Raw genomic sequence first — 21,790 nt, 5'->3', positions numbered from 1 at the left:
AGGATAATAGTCATTGTGTTTGTCTATAAATGTGTATTTTCAATTTCGGTAGGTGCAAGAATAATAGTCATTGTGTTTGTCTATAAATGTGTATTTTCATTAAGGAGCATTGATATATAATATCATAAAACTTTTCAAAAATTTATTTTTTCCTAAGAATTTTAAATTTATCATATAATATCACGAACTTAAATGCTATATCCATTTACAAAAAATAGGCTAATTTTACCATTTTAGGCCGTCCACCAAAATTAGACCATTCTAAATATGGAAACTTTTAAACATATTCTACCCATACAAATCATTCTAAATGTGGACCCCACAATCCACTAATAATATTTCCACCACATTCTCTCTCTCTACCAATTATGCATAAAACCCGTGTCATTTACAACTCTGTCTATTTTTGTGGACGGAGATAATAGTTGTTCAATTTTTAAATCGGCGAAGGAATCCGACATCACATTTGCCATCACATCATATCAGATAATGTTAGTACTGAAAAATGGTAATGATGTGATGACAAAGTCCTTAGAAGCCATATATGATTATTCATCTCATTTTAACGCAGTCAGATTTTGTCGCTGGTGGAAAATTCCAACAACTATTTAGGTTCGTGTATTATGTCAAGGTTAATGTTAGTGAAAAAACAAATTTTAGAAAGTTCGAGATATTAGTCTCCAATATCCCTTTCATTAACGAAGTTCTTTAAAATCGAGATGAACTCTGTAAATGCAAGTACAAGCCTTACCTCAATTATGCATAATTAAAACTTAAAAGGAGTTTTGCTAACAAGGATAAGTAATCACACTTAATCCGTATATTTGGCCAAAGCTGAGACAGAAACCAACTCCCAATCTAATGATTCCAACTTATCATATCATCAACTGAAAAGCTTACTTTATTTCCAAAACCAAAGTTACTTTGTTACAATCATGATGTGCTTATGCAATTGATCCAATCACAAATGTGTGCCTTCCCAAAATGGAAGCTACTCGTGTTGATAACTTATTCAAAGTAACTAGAAAAATCAAAATTTGCAAATCACAAAACTGATATTTGGTGAATTGAAAAGACAATTAGGCTGCCATAAGAAATGAATTAATTGAATAAAAGATATCCACACATAAGTTTATGACAGCAACTGTTCTACACAATGAGAGATGTTGCAATAGGCTAATAGATAATAAAAATGGCTCCGTCTAAAACGGAGCTGAGAAAGAATGGCACGGGGATCACCGCATCTCCACGAGCGGACCTGAATGCAAAATGGTGAGTAGCCTAGTACCCCTCTCTCAGTTCTATCTCCTCAACCTATGGGATGTCGTCTCCTGCACATGGGTTTGAAACAGTTGGATAGTGGAGACAGCTGGTAACGAAGAATATATAACGTTCTCTAGTTGTGAAGGCTAACGACGATAATAACATTCATAGCAGAAGCCTGAGATAATAGAAGTATGGCGGCTACCTCTTTGGCCGGTTACGATCATGGTCATAGTCCATTACTCCACCAAGTTCAGAAAAGTTCTCTTCATGCCCTCGGGAGTCAATGGCTGCCTGCTCACAGTTCGTAACTTCTGCCACAATGTAAGTAAGACAACATCGACCAAAGATGTATACAAGATATAACACAAAAGCTTAACCTCAGTTATACATCTAAAAGATTTACTAAGACGGGCATCCTTTGAAGTATTATTAAGAAAGATGCAAGTAATCACCACTCTTAACAACTGTTTAAGTTGGCTAAAGCTGAGATTGAATCAACTCGCAACTAATGGTTACAACTTATCATATAAGCAATCCCATTAGGAAATTGGACTCACGAGTCACGAAGCATTTAAGTTATTTCAAACTACAGGACAAGAAAGACGTCACTTCACCCCAGGCCTCCAGAACAAATCATATACTGTTCAAATAGGCATTCAGGTTTCTATGAAGGCTACAAGTATTGTGTCATGAACTATGAAGGAAACAACCTCATGAAACACAGAGCAGTACATTCTTTACGAAAAAAGGTTACTCTAACAGACCTTCATGGATAGTGTCTTCTTCACTTCTTCTACCCTATCCTCTGTCTCCTTCCTATGCTTCTTGTCCATCTCACCCATAGTGTCTGCCCAATTGATCTTTTCTTTAATTGAGACAAGAAGGTTGTCTGATGTAGTCAGCCTAAGATATAGCCAAAGAAGAGTCACTTACACATTTGGAATTTAAAACTAGTACAAGAATAAATCAGCTTTGAGATTCAAATCTCACAGGGAGAAACATGTACCAGTTTGCTAGAATGTCAGTCATGCTGCCTAACTGTCCGGGTCGGATATCCCTCCCAGCTGCAAATTGCACCTACAGGTCCAAAAGATGAATGATTTAACAATCCACCAGTCAAACATTAAGCTACTAGACGCGTGAATTATGTTATTAGAGTGAGACCTTAAAGCATCTTCGCAACTGATCCAGCTTTCCTCTAACTATCCCCTGCCGTGTAAACACCAAGAACATCAGCATTGAAATTTCATCTCACCAACTTCACACTGAAGATAACAAGCTAATGCATGCTATTCGAACAGGAAGCACAAAGAAACTCACAAAGAAAAATGAAAGATGGCTAACAAAAGTGTGGAAAGGGTAGTCTCAAACAACAGAAATTTTTTTATTGCGGCAAGTTCATCTCAGAAATAAAGTACCATTAAATGTACATTTTCTGGAACAGAAAGCGTAAACACTTACCACATACATACAATCATTGATGACAAAATCCTCCAACTCACGAACATTTGAAACATCCAACTCCTGCATCAATGTATCATATGGCAATACCTAGGGGAATGGGGACATCAGAGATTCAAACAATAGCAGTTACATCACTTGAAAAACAGCCTCCAGTATATCTCAGCAAAATATGTCATTGTCAAGCAAAGAAATAACAAATTTTCTTAAACACACAAAAATTGCATCATCTAGCATGTTCCAAAGAAAAAATAGTCAAAATGGGCTGGTGACGCATATTTATACAAAAAGACAATCTTTTTATACACACGGAGTAAAATTGCATAGGAAATAGTGGTAAAAGATGAACAAGTAGTAGTTCCGGAATGTATCCAATGGACTCTTCAGAACACTGCGCCACTTTTGTAACTTCTTTAAAATAAATTATCCTCAAATTCCAAATTGACGTGAATATTTATATACCCCCTCCGTCCCATAATAGATGACATACGCAGGTAATGGCACAAGATTTTAGGAGATAGTTATTCTGTGTGTTAAGTGGAGAGAGAATATAGTCTATATATATTAATGTGAGAGAGAACTTTTTCCAAAAGAGGAAATGTGACATCTTTTATGGGACAAGCTAAAAAGGAAAGTGTGACATCTATTATGGGACGGAGGGAGTATATAATAATGACTGACATATCAAACCACTAGGACTTTCTTCTAGATCAAACCCAAAAAACGTAATGTAACTAATTCGAGGATGAGAGTAATATATTCACTTAGAAGAAGTGATAACTGACAATGAAATGAGGTAGAAGATATCTATTACTCCCTCCGCCCAAAGGAAGATGACCCCTTCCTTGGGCGCGGCACGGGATTTTATGCAAATTAATTTTGTGTGTTGAGTGGAGAGAATAAAGTAGAGATAAAGACGTTCCTATTTTTAGTAATGAGTAATCTTGGTTGGGACAAACCAAAAAGGAAAGTGAGTCATCTTCGGTGGGACGGAGGGACTACTAACTAAAGTCTGTGATACCCACTTACACTCAGACAATGCATGAGAAGCTACCTTGTCTGTCTCAGCCAGAGTAAGCACAGTCAGCTGCTTCAGCTTGAGAACTTGATCAGGAACCAATTCTGGAAGATGGCCAGCAGAATCTGCCACATGACATAAGAATGTAAAACTGATAAGCAAAAAACGCCATCTATAGATATGTAAAGGGAGAACTTTCCAGTGTAAGCACCATAATTCAAACATATGAAGCTCTAGCTAAAGCATCTGCCAACATTCAGTAGAAGGCTCTCCTTTTTCTAAGGCATTGTACACCCACTAGCAATAACCCCACTGATAATGACACTATAGGCCAGTTGAAGAGAAGTAACAGAAACATAGGAATGCCCAGATGCTGTTAGTTAAATAATAGGTGTATACATCTTGCAAGCAGTACTAAATTTCATTGTGCAGAGTTCTCTGGATTGTCTTTTTCAAATAACATTCAGCCTGACTGCATGAATTCTAGTGCACGTGTTTCCACTGTATGCACATTTATGAACTGCAGACCAGAGGCTTCTAGTCCTATAAAGAGTAGGATTTCAACTGGCGAGTACTTATTTTGAAGCAGACCAGAGGCTTCTAGTCCTATAAAGAGTAGGATTTCAACTGGCGAGTACTTATTTTGAAGCAGTTTCCAGAATCAGGTATGATTGTAGAGTATGTTAAATAATCAAACAATGAGAATCTTTTGAAGAGTACATTACTGCTCAGTGTGCAAGTGTTATCATGGTGTGAGCATCCCTAACCTATGCAAGACATCCAGATCATCAATACTAAAGCACCAGTAGCACAAAAAGATTTTATCTGACGATCAATACAAGCTCCCTGAATGAAACATAAAAGGAAATTACACACCCAGTCAATCCAGATGATATCTGCAGCCCAATTAACTTTAGCCAGAAAACAGGCGATTATCAGTGATCCAACACGGAGCACGGACAATAAAGTGCAATAACTTTCACGAAGGAAACAACATAGTGAAGAGATCATGCAATTTGGGTGACATCTATACCCTTGTCAAATTGGTTATATGAGGAGAACGAGTCTTACTCTTATATTCGCTCCAGGTACCATGTGCAAACATGCGAAGCAAATCAAGGAAGGCACTATTCTCAGTTCCTTCAAGCTGCACATATATATTCACAGATTAAGAACTTCAAAGTAAAACAAGCTTTATTTAGGTTTTAGCAACTGTCAACTCAAAACCACAGGCTGTTACTAGAAACTACTATTATAACAAAATATTCTTTTCTTATCCCTTTTCACTTATGATCGATTTTAATTTTATTGGAGTATGTGAGTTTAGAAGTATATATCTCTCTATGCATCAGCCACATTTTCACTACCTTATTGCACCATTATTCTCTTTGGACATACTCCCTCCATCCACGAATGGTATACAACATTTGACTGGCACACATTTAAAGAAATAGTTGCAGCTGTGTTTTTAGCCAGTGAAGTTACTAAAGGTCTCACTGTGTAGGCAAAATGTGTTTTTTTTTTTCTTTTTGTAATAAGCTATGTTTATAAGGTTGAGACATGTACTAAAACGAAAAGTTTACTTTTTGTGGACATCCAAAAGAAATGGCTGTATACATTTTGTTGACGGAAGGAATTTACACATCAAAGAAATATACATTTTCAAATTATATATGTGTATATAGAGGAGAGCAAACATGACACAAATGAAATCAAGATTATTAAAATACTACTCGTTAGAGACTTTTGCACGTGGTAGACAAGATGATGCCGTGATTCCATCCTTCCTCCGGCTCTATGTATTAAAGGTGATTAAGACTTTGATTTGGTAGAGACAGCTCGACTGGCCATCTAACCTTGCCTCCACAAACACTCCGTCAGACACCAATATGTCTTTTTTTCCAACCAAGACCCCTCCCCCGCCCAAAAACAGATAAAGAAAACACAAGCAATTTCAATCATAACTCTTAAAAATCACAGCTTTTACTGCAGTTTTATCAGCAAGCAAGACCCATGTCATTGTTCAAACTCTGCAAAAGTGCACATTTCTCCACCATTTTATAATAACAAATCCCCCTATTAACTTACATTATGAATATCATATAAGGGCCCAACTCTCCTTCCTATCAACTCCTAGCAACAATTTGCAAGACAAGGGACAATTCCACAAAGCACAAAAGGTGCAGTGCAACAAATTACAAGAAAATTTGACAAACTAATACAAAGTCATATTCTGCAACTACTTCCTCATAAACAAACATTAAAAATACAAAAAAAAAAAGAAAGAAAGAAAAAACTAACCTTGAACCCCACTAAACCAAAATCATAGTAAGCGAAACCTTTCAAACCTCACTAGCAAAACTAAAAATTAAATCTTGAATGGAGACTGGAAAGCACCACTAATCCTAAAAGAAGCTATACATACCTCGAGAACACTGGGAACTGAGAGAATCTCGGAGAAAGCAAAAAGGGAGGGGTGCGAGGTGGCCTCGACGACGACGTTTGCTAGTGCCGGGCCCTTCAGAGTCGAAGCCTTCTTCACAAAATAGTCTATGTGATCCGCCTGCCTTTCTTCAATGTCCATTTTCAACGAAATTGGTTGCTTCTTTACTCGAATACAGCGAGAATCTAGGGTTTGAGGGATCAAAGTTTAGGATTTGGGGATGGGTTTCTATGGATTTAAAGGCCCCCCTTCTTATTTTTTTGTAGAATGCAATGAATCTCTTTTTCTGCTTTACTGTTGCAAAATATTTTATTTATTCTATTTCCTACTTATTAAATAAAAATATTTACATATTTTAAATTTACGAATTTAAAAGCCCCAAATTTTAACTTTGAATATATATGGAGTATAAATTTGAACCAATTTAAACCTCATTTTATAATTTCTTCCTCTCAATCTTCATTCTCCTCTTTCCTCTGATATTTGATTTCATGGCGAAACCGGCGGCGGATTGGCGGAGCAATAGAAAGGCGGTTCAAGCCACCAATGACGACGCCTCCGCTAGCAAGCTGTAAGCTCCTCTCTTTCCTCTTATGTTGCCTTCTCTTTCCATTTTTTACGAGATGCAAAGTTTTATCCGTTTGCACGCGACTTTTGCGGGGGAACTGCGTATTAAACGATATGGAAGGCGATTAAATTTGTACTACTCCGTAGTTTGTTATTTCCACTCATTTTTGGTTGGATTGGTCAAGTTTGATGCGTATTAGTATTTTTTTATCATTTCCAAGGGCAAATGATGATTGCCATTACCTCAATTTTTCTCCCTCAAATACACTTAACTTGTCATGGTAAAACTGAAGCAATTTAGCTTTTGATTTGAACTAGTTTGGTTAAAGGTGGGGCCAATTGTTAACAATCAAGACGAGGGAGATGTTGACCGGTGTAATTCGGTCACTCTTCTTGTGGCCTTGTTACTATGTAGCCGGTTCAGGTTAAGAATTCGAGGGGGGAGAGGGGGTCGTGAATATGGAGGGTTAATTCCAATTAGTCATGTAGTATGTAACATTACTGGTTCTTATGGTTTGTTTTCTCCAAACTTCTCCTAGGTAGTAGGAGCATAAAGCTGAATTGTAGTGTACTATTCCTTCTCGTTTTTCCTTAAGTGCATCATTCCTCACTTGTTTGGCATAGTCTTTCACAACAATTTACTGGTGCTTATCTCCGGTACTCGTGGAACTTCTCCTAGGTAGTAGGAGTGCCCATCTGAATTAAATTGTACCATTGTCTCTTTCTCCCCTTATAAGTTGGTTAACTTATACTACACAATACACACATCCCTCCTTTAATGTTCAAATTGAAAAAGTAAGCCATCCATGGTGTCATGATATTATGAGTGCTCCTTTAGCCCCATTTCAGATTTCAGATATGGTTTTCGAAACTTCATTTCTATAAAGACCCACTGCATTGAGTATACCGGTAGGCCGTAGCTCTACCTTGCCCTACGCTGCTAATGCTATCTGATTTCTGTAACAAGGTCTTGCGTTAAAAAGGGATACATGACAGATGACTACATTCATTTGTTTGTTAGAAGGCCCATCAGGAGATCCCCTATTATAAATCGTGGTATGGTTTGGATTTCACCTAAAGCTTCCTAATTTTTCAAACTTATTACTTCAAGGTCTGTTGCATTTCAGTTTTCATGATTTTGTTTGCAAATTATGTTTTAGGGTACTTTGCTCGTTATTCAGCTCTCCGGAAGCTTCTCTATAAATTTCTTGACTGCAAGATAAATGGGGAAGAGAAAGGCAAGAAGCAAATATTGTCACTTGGGGCTGGCTTTGATACTACATATTTTCAGTTGCAGGTGCTTGAGTTTTCATGTGAGATATTATTTATTTCTTGTTACTAATTACTGGAAGGATCCTTCAACTAGTATATCACCACTTATACTTTTCTCATGAATCACATATATCAGTTAGTTATACTTTTCACATGAATCACATCTATCAGTTAGTTATACTGTTCACATGAATCACATCTATCATTTAGTCTTAGCTGTCTTTCTTGATACACCTTCTGATGCTTTAGTAGCTGCACTTCATCTGTTTGTAATTGCTAATAATTTATGGGTTTAATTATAGTTTATAGCCTGAACTTTCAGCCTTTTTCAGTTTATAGTCTTAACTTTGATTTATTTTTTGTATAGTCTGAACTTTGAGAAAGTTTTCAATTGTAGCTCGATAAAATTATCTGTCAGACTGGCACCGAAATTGTGACTGGGGTGATAACTGATAAGTAAAATGAGGTGAATTTTTAAATTTTCACCTCTATAGAGAACTATGTCGTTCGTGTCCATTTCATCAAATAAAAGAGTCATCGTCTCGTTGGTATTCTAGTATGATGATTCAGACATTACAGGGTGGGAGTTGGGTTTTTTGGTTTTTGCATTCCTAATCGCTTTTGTTCATTTTTCATGGAGAAGAACCGATCCTCATTTTGATTCAAGGTGAAGAAAATGATACCGTATTTTACATTGTTGCAGTTTTTATGTTGATGATGTGAACATGAATGACACTGTTTTTAGGTGGATAATCATCCCAGTCATATGCCGGCGTCAAGTTTTATTAACTAGGGTATAATTGAAATTTTCTCAAAGCCCAGACTATACTCAAGATCAAATCAAAGTTGAAGCTATAAAATAAAATATGCTAAAAAGTCAGCTATAAACAACTCTTTATTATATCTCAGATGCAATTAGTTGCCATGATTTTTCCATTGAACCATTTCTGTTTGCTTACAGGATGAAGGGAATGCGCCTCATTTATACGTGGAATTAGATTTCAAAGAGGTAGAGATTTCATGTTCTCCCCTCTCTTCCTCTCCCATTATGTTCTTTTTAAGTAGAACATAAGCGAACATATCTCTGGAAGAATAGGAGACGCTGCCACTATGCTTCAGAGTTGAATTGTATTACTACCCTTGATGCTTTATTTCTTGTAATAGAAATGAAATCCATCTCTTAAACTCTTGACGTTTAGTTTATCTGGCAGCTCTCTGTTCTCATATCATGGTGCTGCATTTATTAGGTGACAAGTAAGAAAGCTGCTATCATTGAAAACTCATCTGAGCTGAGAGGCAAAGTTGGTGAAGCTGCATTGATCTCTCAAGGTATTGGGATATTATGCAATACTTTGACCTTAAGAAATTTCAGATCTTTTCAAGAAACAACTGATAATCCAGCCCTGCTTTTGTCCCCTAACGAGTCAAAAAGATTTAGCGATAGTTTGTTATGGAACCTGTACAAGAAAACGAGCAAGCATTATATATGTTACTACAAATCATGAGACTCTAGTGAACAAAATGCTTTCATTTCTCCCCTTGTCATTTTTCTATGTTTGGTGTGGAGTACCTTCTGGCTTTGCTTAGAATATAGTTCTGCTTTAAAAGCTCGTTCTCCAGTATAGTGTTGGTAGATGTTGGGGCAATAGGTACTACCTCCTTAAGGATTTTTGAAACTTTATTGTAAACAAATAACATATTTTCTGGTTTTTGTTACCTTTTATTTGTTTAGGAGCCACAAAACGTTATTGTAATTTCTTAAGAATGTAAATACATATTATGGAAGCCTCCTAGAGTTGACTTGTATTTGCGAGATGAACTGTGTGAATAGTTAAAGTTTGATTATCTTATTTCATAATTATAACATCTGAGGCTTGGCTAAAAGGGCCTCTTTTGAGTGAATCTCTATTGTTCAAACTTCTAACTATTAGGGTACATGATAGCTTATTTATGATTTTGTGTCAGTTTAGGTTATGTGAGTTTACGACTAAATATGACACTTGTTTGTTTTATATCTTTCTTTAATGTGATGTGTCATTTTGGTACTGATATAGAAGATTGTGTGTGGTTATGCTTTTTTAAAAATAAAATTCAATCCTGAATTTGTTCAGAGAAAGGGGAAGTGTCTGGAGATCACTACAAACTCCTCCCTGTTGACTTGCGTGATATACAACAACTTGACGATATGATTTCTTTGGCTGATATGGACCCTAGGTATGCATATATACTTTGACAATTATTTTCATTTACTGCACACACTCCCCATGAACCACATAAAAAATTTGAAAATTCAGCTGTTTAGTTCTAATGCTATTTTCAGTTTGCCAACTTTTATAATTGCAGAATGCGTTCTAATATACTTGGATCCAGAATCAAGCCGTTCTGTTGTTAGTTGGGCGTCTAGAACTTTTTCTACTGCGGCATTTTTCTTGTATGAGCAGGTTGGGGGAGATTTTTCATTCTTTTTAAATCTTATATGTTGCTGTATTTTATTAGTTTTAATATATTAAACTTGCTCTACCTTGTCCTCTTATTTTATCATATTCTCCTGTCTTTGGTTATTTGGTCAACAATGGCATGACAAAATGTTTCACATTCCAACAGATTCATCCTAATGATGCTTTTGGGCAACAGATGATAATGAACCTGGAGGTAGTGTTTCATTATCTTGTAATATTAATCACCCTTGTATAGGTGGAGCCAATTTTTGTTCTTTGTATTTATTTGGCTTAAGTGGCTGCTCTGAACCGTCAGTTTTGGCCAATATTCTGCTTCAAATTAGTATGAGATTTTGCAGCCAGTAATTAGTTGTAATTTGACATCAAATAGTTTTCATTTCAAGCATCAGGTTCCTACAAGTCTCACAGTTTAGTCAATAGTTTTTTACTATCCTTCAATTGAACTATTGAAGATGTCGAATCAAAGTATTGCCTATAGTTTTTTCATTATTATTATTTTTTTATTTTTTGCATTTTCGGGAGATCCATAATGCTTATGAGTTGAGACCAAAAATGTTCATATTTCAGTAATGATTTATAAGATTCTGTGGTCAGACTGGTCTCCTTGCACATTGTTTCTTAGATATACTATTGCATGGGGTACTCCTTTTGTGCACCTATGTTCATGGTAGCATATTGTTATCCATTTTAATTGTAAATTGTGCTAATACTTTTTCTTTCCTTTTTGTGAAGTCTCTATCCCCGACTTATCTCTGTTTCATTGAATTTAACAATGTCATGTTCATGGGGACTCATTTATTTTAGATGAAAGTAAATTGAGACGTCCTGCCTCAAGATATTGTGAACAACGTGGCATTTAATTGAGATATTTTTTCATCTCAGAGTCGAGGATGCGGATTATTAAGCCTTCATGATACACCGACATTGCAGGCGAAGGAAAAACTTTTTCTTGATCAAGGATGGCAGGTATGATCTCTTTATGGCACAACCTGTCTGGGTCCCAAGTTATATATAATATGATGTCAAGAAATTGCCTCTCCTGCTATGCAGATGAAGGCACAAACTCTGAAGTATTTACATAAAAGTTACGAAAACCAATTTGAATCATATTTGGACCTCATCCTATCTGATTTAACAGTCTTACGTTGTTAAACGGAAAGTTAAAGAAATCATAGCTTAATTTGTTATCTCAGTGATCTGGAGTATCTTAGTTATGAAAAGCACAAATTATTGTAGCTTTGACTGGCTTGGATGCAATTTTTGGAATGTCTTAGGTTGAAAATCTATCTGAACGAGATGAAAATGAGTATTGCCTTGCTACAGTATCATTTTATCTGCCTTATTTAGATTTTAGATAGATGGGATTTAATTTAAGCCTCAACATGTCAGAAAGGCGTGTGCTTTCAGAATTTTAATATAAAGCTGAGAACATATTATTTCTGCCCCACCAAGAAAAACTAGTGTTTCTTGGTCACGATCCCAATCTATTTTGTTCTACTTACTCCCTCTTTGTAATCATTGGAATAATTGTTGGAGACTGAAATAATGGATACCACAGTTGTAGCAACAACACAAGCTGCCAAGAAACTGGATATGGAATATCAGAAAAAGTAACTGTAACTTGGTTTTGTGAATCTCTATTATTTAGTTAGCCATAGAGGGAAGGTGGGTGCAAATCTTCTAAGAAATACATTTGTTTTTCTGCTGCTCTATGATGAAAGAATGAACCACTGCCAAGTTATATTTTTTCAGGGTGGACTTGTAGATATTTGACTTCTTCTTAATCATGGAGATATTGCCTGGGACATATCTTGTAGTATATAAATTGGTTGTGGTTTTATTACTGAAAAGTATTTTACAGAAGTGTTACTCATGATTGCTTGCTTATGGCAGCATTAGTATATAATTTTGCCTCTGGTTAAATTAAGTCATATAATGCATAAACTCTATTGGATAGACATGGCTCTTGTATGTGTATCTCCATGAACTTGCTTAGACTTCGAATGTCATTTCTTTATAATTATGAGGATTTATTTAGCGAACATATCACAGCTTACTCTTATTTTTTCTGTTTTTTTTTTTGTTAAGATGAAGAAATCATTTTTATCCCCCAATTTTTATGAAATACATGATCCTTTCTGTTTTCTTCTTGTACAATTTAGATACTTTCCGTTTTCTTCTTTGTACAATTTAGATTTTTTCTGTTTTCTTATATCTTATCCATCTATTGGTTGGGGTCTCATAGAGAGCTGTTGCTTGGGATATGCTGAAAGTTTACAGCACATTTATTGATGCCCAGGAAAGAAGCAGGTATATGTTGCCTAATCTATTGATAGAACTGTGATTGCTAGAAAACTGCTGAGTCCTATTACGAATATCTTAATGCTATATTAACTGTTTCTTACTTCTTTGAGGCAATTATACCTTTGTTTGTTGCTATAATGTAATTTTATTAAGTCTAGGTCTATTAGGCTTTTCAACTTTTTACAGCTTACAAGCTCTTTTTTTTATTAATTCAATAATCACCTTGCCTGGATCATGCGTGTATCGCAGTGAAGTTATGTCCTAAAGCAAATTTGACATCCGTTCATACCTCAGACCTAGACCTGCCACCCTCATCATCACGATGAATTTCTCATTTGGGTTACATGCACAAATTAGCTTCCCTAAATTGGAGCTCTTTTTTTACTTCCGAAAATGGGGGAATCACGTCACTTCAGTTAATGAGACGCAAATTGAAAATGCTTTGCAAGTGAGACGTGAACTGTATCACGCCACATATGAGACGTGAATTACTCTGACGCGATTCAGTTTCGCGTCTCACTTATGATGCATCTTTAATTCGCATCTCATTATTTGAAGTGACTCGTTTCCAAACCCGTTTCTCCCATTTTCGGCATTAAAAAAAGCTTCCATTCAGGGAATCTAATTAGAGTTCTTTTGGGAGGAGAATGGGTGTGTCCTGAGTGTGGCAAGAGCCAAGTTAATAAAAACATAAAAAGAAACATGTTCTTTTGGGTTGTAGTAGGAGATAAGGAGGCATCTTTCTTTAGGTTTCTTGAGTTAAATGAATCTGGGCATCCACCTTTTTCGAGGCCTGGTTACAAATATTCACGCCTCACCACCTTTAGCACCCTTCTCCACTCCCACCTGGAACTAGGAGTAGGACTGTCAATTGGCTGAAAAGTTTCAGTTAAACCTTCCCCCCTTTCATTATGAATGTATCGATTATCAGAAAGTGCCTTCTATAAATCTTAAAAGATCAAGTACTTTTGCAGATCCATGATTTACTTTCAAGCAACTGTTTACCCTTTTTAACTTTCTTGTATGCATCAATGGTCTCTTTTAATAATTCTTATCTCCTGGAATAGGATTGAACGGTTGGAATTGTTCGATGAGTTTGAAGAGTGGTACATGATGCAGGCAAGCATCTTTTCACTTTTTTACTTATGTCAAATAACCATATGTCAGAAATGATTTCTTTTGAATACAGTGGTGCAATGTTTTGCCTCTTCCTTATTTTAGATATTTTTTTATATAATTACAATAGTAGTCTGAACTAGATTTCTGTGTGTTTTTGACATGCCCAAAGATCACGTTCCACAAATGTCTTTAATACCGAACATATTTATACCTGTTCATAATACCTCATTGCTTATTGCAGGAGCATTATTGTGTGACTTGTGCAATCAATGATGCAATGGTATGTTTGTATGCCTCTTCACCGAGATATGATTCCTCGACCCCTTAAGTTGTGTATGATGCTCAGTGGGTGCATCGTTTTGGTTCTTGCAGGGTATATTCAAAGAATTTGGTTTCCCCGACGAGGAGCATGCAACAGGTTCCCCCACTGCATCCACAACCGCGCCCTCTATGTGAAAATACACTACTTTTTTTAATCTTCATCTCTGATAATCGAGATGAGAGGTCGTCAGAACTAGTTTCTTTCTTCCTAGTAGAGTTTTCTACAATGTGTATGGATCCCTCTAATTTGTTTCTAATCTGCAATATCCCTCCCCAATATAGCTCAAGATTGTGTCAATCCACAAGCCAGAATCGTCTGTGGAAAAAGAGTTTCTTGCATAGTTGATTGCTCCCCTATATTGTATTTCTTCAATTACATTATTTTTAATCCTATACATGTGTTCTATGTCACTTTGGGTTTTCTTTTTTTCTTCTTTTACTATTGAGAAAACAATTATTTTCTTTTTACATTTTATTTTGGGAGGAAGCATAAGGATGACTTGTCTGATTAGGAGTCCATTAGGAATTTTTTATGTTCCTATTTCATATAGGCATCATGCAACAAATAAAAGACGTGTGACAAATAATTTGAAGGGTAAAAATTTCCTAAAATACATTGGAGAAATGTAACACAAGTTTCTCAGTTTAGCTAAAAACAAGAGAGCAAACAAACATTTCATTCTTCTAGTATAGTTTCAACATCAACACTTCAACAGTTGCTCTACCAATCATAGTTCAACTATCTTGGCATTTTTGAAATCTATACTCCAAACAGAGAGACAGATGATGTAATTTTAATTGTAAGGGGTCCAAAAGAAGAAGTATGAATAGAAACTTCAACCTTTTACTTCCACCATATCTTGTCTTCTGTCACAATACAGAACAAGAGGAATCAAAGGACCCTTTTCCCTGGGCTCCATGGTTGAATTAATTTTGGAAGATTAAGGGTTGGAGTCCCATTCTTAAACATTAATATTTAATAGTTCAATTTAATACTCCATATGAAATTCAGAATGTCAAGAATAACTTCTTCTAGTTTACCAGCCAAATTACTGCTTAAGCCTAAAAAGTAGCAATATAAAAATATAATTATGACCCTTATACAATATACATATACTTGTCTTTGGAAACAATACAATAAGATCCTTCACTTTAAACTAAAAGCTTGACAGAGAAACTATTCTAGTTCTAGTGAATGGTTTAGCATCTTATTTTTGTGTTTATATACAAAAGAGTAAACCCATAACTTTAATCTTTATTTTATTATGATCATAAACCAGAATTAAACCCTAATTTATCACATTAATTTGGAACGAGTGACAACTTTTGTGGGCCTGTGGCACAATAAATCAGATTTCTTTCTGTAAAGAAGAAATAAATTTGAGTTGTACTAAAAAGAATCCAAAATGGATTTAAATAGGTAACAGATGATTGTAGTATTACATTACATGCTGAGATTCTTGATCCAATTTCTAGTGGTAAAAAAGATGGTCGAATTGCATCAAAACAAAAGCTCAAGTATCACAGCAACTACAACTAACAGTACTCACAAAATACATAAAACAACACATATATATGCCCTCCCTAAGCTAAAAGAACTCGAAATCCAGAAATTTACCACCAGATTTCATGTCATTTCCTACAACTCTCTTGCTCCCACTGCCCATGCTGCTAGCCAGGTCCACTTGCCCAAACTTCGAAGGAAACTCGGCCGCCTCAACAGGCCTCGGCACCTCTGGTGGCGTGCTGCACCGTATCAGAGCCCAGTTAACACCTTCGAAGAACGCATGCTGCTTAATCTCAGTGGCCCCTCTTTTCACCCCTAGCCGGTTTTGTGGCTCCTTAACAAGTAGTCCGCGGATGAGGTCCCGGCTGGCATAGCTCGTTGCAGGCGAGTCTGGAAACTTCAGCTGCTGTCCCACTACATTGAAGAGTGTTGCGCGGTTTCCTGACCCCTTGAACGGGGTTTTGCCATAGAGTAGTTCGTATAAGAAGATGCCGAAGGTCCACCAATCCACTGCACTGCCATGACCTTCGCCTTTGATTATTTCAGGAGCTAAGTATTCGTGGGTGCCAACGAATGACATGGACCGTGCTGCGGTAGGTTCGGCAACTAGCTCAGGTAGGGTGCCACCGGATAGCATCCCAGCTTCTGTTCTGGACTTTCCGGATTTTTTCTTACTTTTTTGAGGGAAGAGTCGAGGAAGGAAGCATGTTGGTTGAATGCAGGCGGATGTTGGTTCAATGCATGCTGGCTGCACACAGAATCCAGATCCTCGATCTGAATTTAATGCAGAATTTCTGATTAGGGTCGGGGAAACAGCGCATCTAAGGGAGAGATCGAAATCCGAGAGCATAATGTGGCCATCATCACGAACTAGGACGTTTTCTGGTTTCATGTCCCTGTATACGACTCCCAGCATGTGAAGGTATTCTAAAGCCAATAGAACTTCTGCCGCGTAAAACCTGATTCAATTGCACAAACAATTATGAAAAGGAAAAATAAGAAAACAAGATTTCTATCATTATGCAGATAATAGAGAGGATGACTAAATAATAACAAGCTCCAATTAACAATTTATACATTAAAGATCATAACTGTGTGTGGATGATCTTGTGATGATTACCGTATTTAATTTTGTCAACACAACCTTAAAGTTAATAGGAGCACTAGAAAGAGAAGCATGAAGGCATATCATATAATTCAATGTGCAGAAAAAGAGAGACAACCAAATAATATTTCATATCTTAATCTGAAATTACATTTTTGTACATTAAGGTTAGCATTAGGATCTGCAACTCATCTCAATTGAGGTATATAACTATATATTCCAAGCAAGAAATCTATGTATATTCTGTAACAAGAATGTTCTCAAACTAGTTAAGTAGTGATGAGCCAAAGCTCACAAAATAGCCATGAAGGATCTTCACGATAACATTAAAGAAATAGGTTGCTTTAATGAGGGAAAGAGCTCAATGAAGTGCTACTGAGATATCAGATGCGGTTTTGCAGTTTGAGACATCATGATATGTAGACTTCAAAATCACATGGATATATAAGACCTCAGGAAAGATGAAGTCTCCCATTGAAACAAAAGCATCAAAAAGTGTTATGTTGAGAAATGAATTGAAGGTAAACATACCTAGTAGCATATTCAGAAAAATGTTTTCCTGGTTGTCGCTGCCTCAGTGTATGCAGGTCTCCTCCAGGACAATACTCCATGACCAAGCAACAAAATCTGTCGGTCTCAAAATGAGTGTACAGCGTTGGTAAGAATGGATGGTCTAGCAGCTGCAATATCTCTCTTTCAGTCTGTGCCCTATTCAACTTGTTCCTGCTAGCAAGAGATGCCTTATCCATCACCTTCATAGCAAAGAAACACCTAGTTGAGCTCAGCTCGGAGAGATACACACTCCCAATATCCCCACAACCAAGTCGTCTCAGTAACTTGAAATGATTCATGCCCAAGATGCCATCCCGTGATCGAACATGAAGTATAGCCTTCCACCGGGGATCATTTCCTTTATGAGGCTTGTTCGCGCTGCCAGTGATGTTACTCCAGTTGCTGTCATCACTAAGGCCACTGCTATCACTAGCTCGGCTGAGGCTGGTTTTCGTACTCTCAAGAGAATCCCCGGGGATGCTCCCTTTTGTACTCTCATAGTTTCTGTCGACACTGATCATGCCATCACTCACTATCCCATCACTTCGATATGTGCTGGCACAGCTATTCGCAATGCTCATTGCCCTAGCAACGCCAACACTGTCGATGCTGCTAAGTGGACTCACATTCCCGCTCGGAGGTAATGAAGCATCCCAAACGCACTCCTTTTCCTCAGATTCTGGGAGAGGACTCGCTTCAGTGTTTTGTGAGGGACGGGAAGCGGCAAATGGAGACGAGATAGCTGCTAGGTCGTTATGCTCTTCAACCAAGCTCTCAGCTGGCGACAGTAGTGGCGGGCACTGTTTGATGCTAGGTGGTACACGGAGTGAGAGATCTTCCAGATAAGGGCCTTTCTTAGAAAAGCTTTTAGCCAAACACTTTCCATCATTTTTGTTTCTGCCGATTGGCATATACACGGGCCTCATCATGTCCATATCCACCGGTTCTGGGGGATGACTCACTCCATGAAACGATGTCGAGCCAGGTTCTTCAAATGAATCGTCACCGACTGTGAAGGAAAGAACATCAGGCATCAGCTCCTCATCATCATCATCCTCCTGTAGAAAGCTCTTCCCCTTCCATGCTTGTGCAGGAACATGGGAATCCAACTCTTGAGGGTCGCGCAATCTGGATGGTTTCCGAATCTCTTCTTTCGATAAAGTTGGGAGGGTGCTCCGGGATTTGTTAGCAACAGGCAATAGCCTGGGAACTGAATGCAACTCAGGTATCCTTTCCATATCAAACCACCATGTATCATCAGTGGTACCTCTCTCAACTAGATCAGCTCACTGTAGTTCAAACAAAGGAAACATGAATTATAACCACAATGCATTAATACTTCAATCAAAACCTTGACATAAATGGAACAACCCAACCCAAAACTCTGGATAACAATAAATTGAAGCGAAAGGCATTCCATTTCCACAACTTCAATAAAATCATGAAACTAATAGAGTGAAGAACAAGAGATTCCTGCAGCATTCACACAATAAAGCACATAACTTTCAAAAAGACTGCTGTTCTGTAACTCCTAAAACACAACAATCAAAAATAATAAACAGAGTTCAAATTTCTGAGAGAAGCAAACACTAAAAAAAATTTTAAAGAGACCGAATCATTGAAGAAACCCAAAAATAAATAAACAAATGGTTCACAACAACGATTGATGAGACAAAATCTCAAAATACCCACATCATGAAATGACAAACACTCCAAAACATCAACCCATCACATTATCCATGGAAAAATGCGAACTTGAAAATCCCACCTCAAATCAGCAAAATGTCTCCATCTCTCTTCGCATTAACACACAAAGATAAAAAAAAATGAAAAAGCCGCTTAAGAATGTTCTGTTATACGTTTACATATCCAAGCATCTATTTGGCCTAGAATTAGGGGAAGAAAGGATAAAAGCAAGGCGACAAGACGAATTACTTTTACTTAGATTCCACGCAACAAACCATAAAAATCAGAGCGAAAATTGACATTGATTCAAATAAAAAGCACAAGAGCCGATTTTGTTGATGCCACAGCTCAAAGGATATTATAGCAACCGTAGAGGCGGCAGAGAATCAAAAGAAGCATTACACTATTTGCAGCAGAAATTGGGAGGGGAGGTAAGTGAATACCCAAAAACACGCAAGAATTTACCTCTGCGGCATAGACAAATGGAATTATTTCTAGTTGGATCAAGGGGGGAAAGGGGCAGCAACAGTGAGGTTGAGCGACAGAGAGAATTGGGGGAAAAAGGAGTAAAGAAATGGGAATGAAGAGAGGCTGTTTTCTGTTGAAAGATTGGAACAGCAGAAAAAGAAGAGAATTTGTCTAAATGGGTTGGCTTCTTTTCGTGAGAGGAGCGAAAAATTGTGCAGCATGGAAGAGTGATTGGTGGTAGCGATAGCTTTTGCTTTTTTTATTTTATTTTAATTTAATTTTGTTCTTGTTTTTGGGGTTTGAGCGCTTTAAGTCATGTGTTCACTGTGATTGCTGCTGATCAGGGAAGACGATGGTGGCTCGAGGTGTGCAAAATGACCATGTTACCCCTTTCTATTGTGTACATTTCTTATTACATTCATTTATTTAGATTTGGGTAATTGTTATTAATAATTGCACAATTGCTCACTAATTCAAGCTTGGAATTTTCATTATAATAATTGGTTGTATTTTATTTAATTGGGATTTAATTTTGAGAATATATCTTTAAATTCGAGACTAAATCCACTTTATTTAAAATTAGACTAAAGTCTAATTTTGGTCTCCTATATTTGCTCTAAAATTCTTTTTAGTCATATACATTAAGTTTGTGACATTTTAGTCCTTAATATATTGTTTTGGTTTGTTTTGGTACATTTTGGTTCCAAACATATTATTTTGGTCCAAATAATCATTTTCTGTTAAAATTAATAGTCAAAATATTTGATCAATTTAATAACTTAATTATAATTTAGGACTAAAGTCCAATTTTGATCCGTACATTTTCCATAAAATTCTTTTTGGATTCCATACATTAAGTTTGTGACCTTATTTAGGACCAAAATATATCAAAATAATATGTTAAGGACCAAAATATCACAAACTTAATCTAGAGGACTAAAAAAATTTTTAAGATAAATGTAAGGAATCAAAATTGAACTATAATTTTAAAACTATCTTTTCCTTTATCGAAACAATCTTAAATTCAAAGAAAGTGAACATAAATTACACAATGGCATCGGTGAGCCATATCAAGATTTCATGGCCAGCAAAATGGACACGTGATATATTTGCTACAAAGACGATGCTATGGAGTAGTTGAAATTAGTATTTATTATATTTTGAGACATTATAAATGTGGGTATAATTCAGTATTTAAAGGGGCATTTACTTAATAAAAATGAATGATTGCGTAATAATTGTGGAATAAATTACTATACGTGTTATGAACCTTCATTATTTCACCATTTTCCCGTATTAGTATAAAATGATCTAAGTAGAGGTAGTTGATGGTCAAAGGACATGTATTTGTATATACGAGTATAACGATTTTGATTGGTATATTTGTTACTACCTCCATCCATCAAAATTTGTCCCATTTTTTTCATTTCATTCGTTCTTCAAAATTTATTCTATTTCACTTTTACCCCCTCTGTCCGCGAATAGGAGTCCCGTTTTTCCATTTTGGTCCGTCCGCAAATAGGAGTCCCGGTTCATAATTACCATAAATGGTAAAGAGACTCCACATTCCACTAACTCGTTCCCCTCACATATCATTTAAAATTAATATATATAAGTGGGACTCCTATTCCACTAACTTTCTTCCATCAACTTTTCTTAACATTTCTAACTCGTGCCGGAAACAAATGGGACTTCTATTCGCGGACGGAGAGAGTACCATTTTTTGTAGTGGACCTCATATTCAACTAACTCATTCCTACTCACATTTTATTATAAAACTAATAGTAGTATATAAAAGTAGGACCCACAATCCACTAACTTTTTCAACTTACTTTCCATTACAAAAATTTCTTAAAACCCGTGTCGGGTCAAAGTGAGACAAATTTTGATAGACGGAGGTAGTAAAACATGTTGATCACGATCAATTAGGATTTATAAACTTTTTTAGTGAGCATTTAAATTCAAGTTTAACAAATATGATATGGTGAACTATTTCATAATTAGGAATATAGGAGTTTTACCTTTTTTTATCGTTCGCTTTAATTGGTTAAATTAATTAGAGCCCCAGTTCATTATAAATTACCAAAATAAAAGGATTAATGGTAGAATAACAAATAGTTTAACACTCCAAAATTATTCATAAAACCTTAAATAAGATAAGAAAGATTCTAATTTCCAACTAACATATTTTCAAAATATTTCAACATACAACACTTCCATATGATACAAATTCAATATAACG

General features: G+C 36.3%; 3 protein-coding genes across 8 annotated transcripts; 1 reads left to right on the top strand and 2 right to left on the bottom strand.

The window, feature by feature from the left end:
- Positions 1–1,105: 1,105 nt before the first annotated feature.
- Positions 1,106–6,481, bottom strand: LOC125222880 (COP9 signalosome complex subunit 7-like). 3 transcript variants are annotated; one of them, XM_048125751.1, is made up of 9 exons: positions 6,171–6,481; positions 4,817–4,892; positions 3,782–3,870; positions 2,728–2,817; positions 2,431–2,475; positions 2,273–2,343; positions 2,031–2,169; positions 1,469–1,577; positions 1,106–1,331 (listed from the first exon to the last, which is right to left on the bottom strand). In XM_048125751.1, exons 1-8 carry the CDS (start codon positions 6,327–6,329, stop codon positions 1,503–1,505), a joined length of 744 nt encoding a protein of 247 aa, XP_047981708.1. In that variant the 5' UTR covers positions 6,330–6,481; the 3' UTR covers positions 1,106–1,331; positions 1,469–1,502. The 3 variants fall into 3 exon arrangements, with proteins under 3 accessions (XP_047981708.1, XP_047981715.1, XP_047981696.1); XM_048125758.1 differs by having other exon boundaries at positions 1,469–1,574; XM_048125739.1 differs by having other exon boundaries at positions 1,469–1,557.
- A 95-nt stretch (positions 6,482–6,576) lies between these two features.
- Positions 6,577–14,641, top strand: LOC125222875 (leucine carboxyl methyltransferase 1 homolog). The gene is made up of 13 exons (XM_048125727.1): positions 6,577–6,759; positions 7,723–7,811; positions 7,916–8,052; positions 8,989–9,036; positions 9,275–9,356; positions 10,139–10,241; positions 10,348–10,468; positions 10,632–10,679; positions 11,369–11,452; positions 12,732–12,796; positions 13,858–13,909; positions 14,151–14,189; positions 14,282–14,641. The coding sequence occupies exons 1-13, from the start codon at positions 6,680–6,682 to the stop codon at positions 14,363–14,365; spliced, it is 1,032 nt and encodes a 343-aa protein (XP_047981684.1). The 5' UTR covers positions 6,577–6,679; the 3' UTR covers positions 14,366–14,641.
- Positions 14,642–15,615: 974 nt separating this feature from the next.
- On the bottom strand, positions 15,616–19,848 carry LOC125200753 (serine/threonine-protein kinase D6PKL1-like). 4 transcript variants are annotated; one of them, XM_048098507.1, is made up of 3 exons: positions 19,483–19,848; positions 17,374–18,683; positions 15,616–16,696 (listed from the first exon to the last, which is right to left on the bottom strand). In XM_048098507.1, the coding sequence occupies exons 2-3, from the start codon at positions 18,630–18,632 to the stop codon at positions 15,820–15,822; spliced, it is 2,136 nt and encodes a 711-aa protein (XP_047954464.1). In that variant the 5' UTR covers positions 18,633–18,683; positions 19,483–19,848; the 3' UTR covers positions 15,616–15,819. The 4 variants fall into 4 exon arrangements, with proteins under 4 accessions (XP_047954464.1, XP_047954463.1, XP_047954462.1 ...); XM_048098506.1 differs by having other exon boundaries at positions 19,524–19,848; XM_048098505.1 differs by having other exon boundaries at positions 19,546–19,848.
- Positions 19,849–21,790: the final 1,942 nt, after the last annotated feature.

This window comes from Salvia hispanica, chromosome 1 (assembly GCF_023119035.1).
Source record: "Salvia hispanica cultivar TCC Black 2014 chromosome 1, UniMelb_Shisp_WGS_1.0, whole genome shotgun sequence".
NCBI classification, from domain to species: domain Eukaryota; kingdom Viridiplantae; phylum Streptophyta; class Magnoliopsida; order Lamiales; family Lamiaceae; genus Salvia; species Salvia hispanica.
The sequence above is the reverse complement of the archived record's forward strand: the minus strand, read 5'-3'. Positions and strand labels throughout refer to the sequence as shown.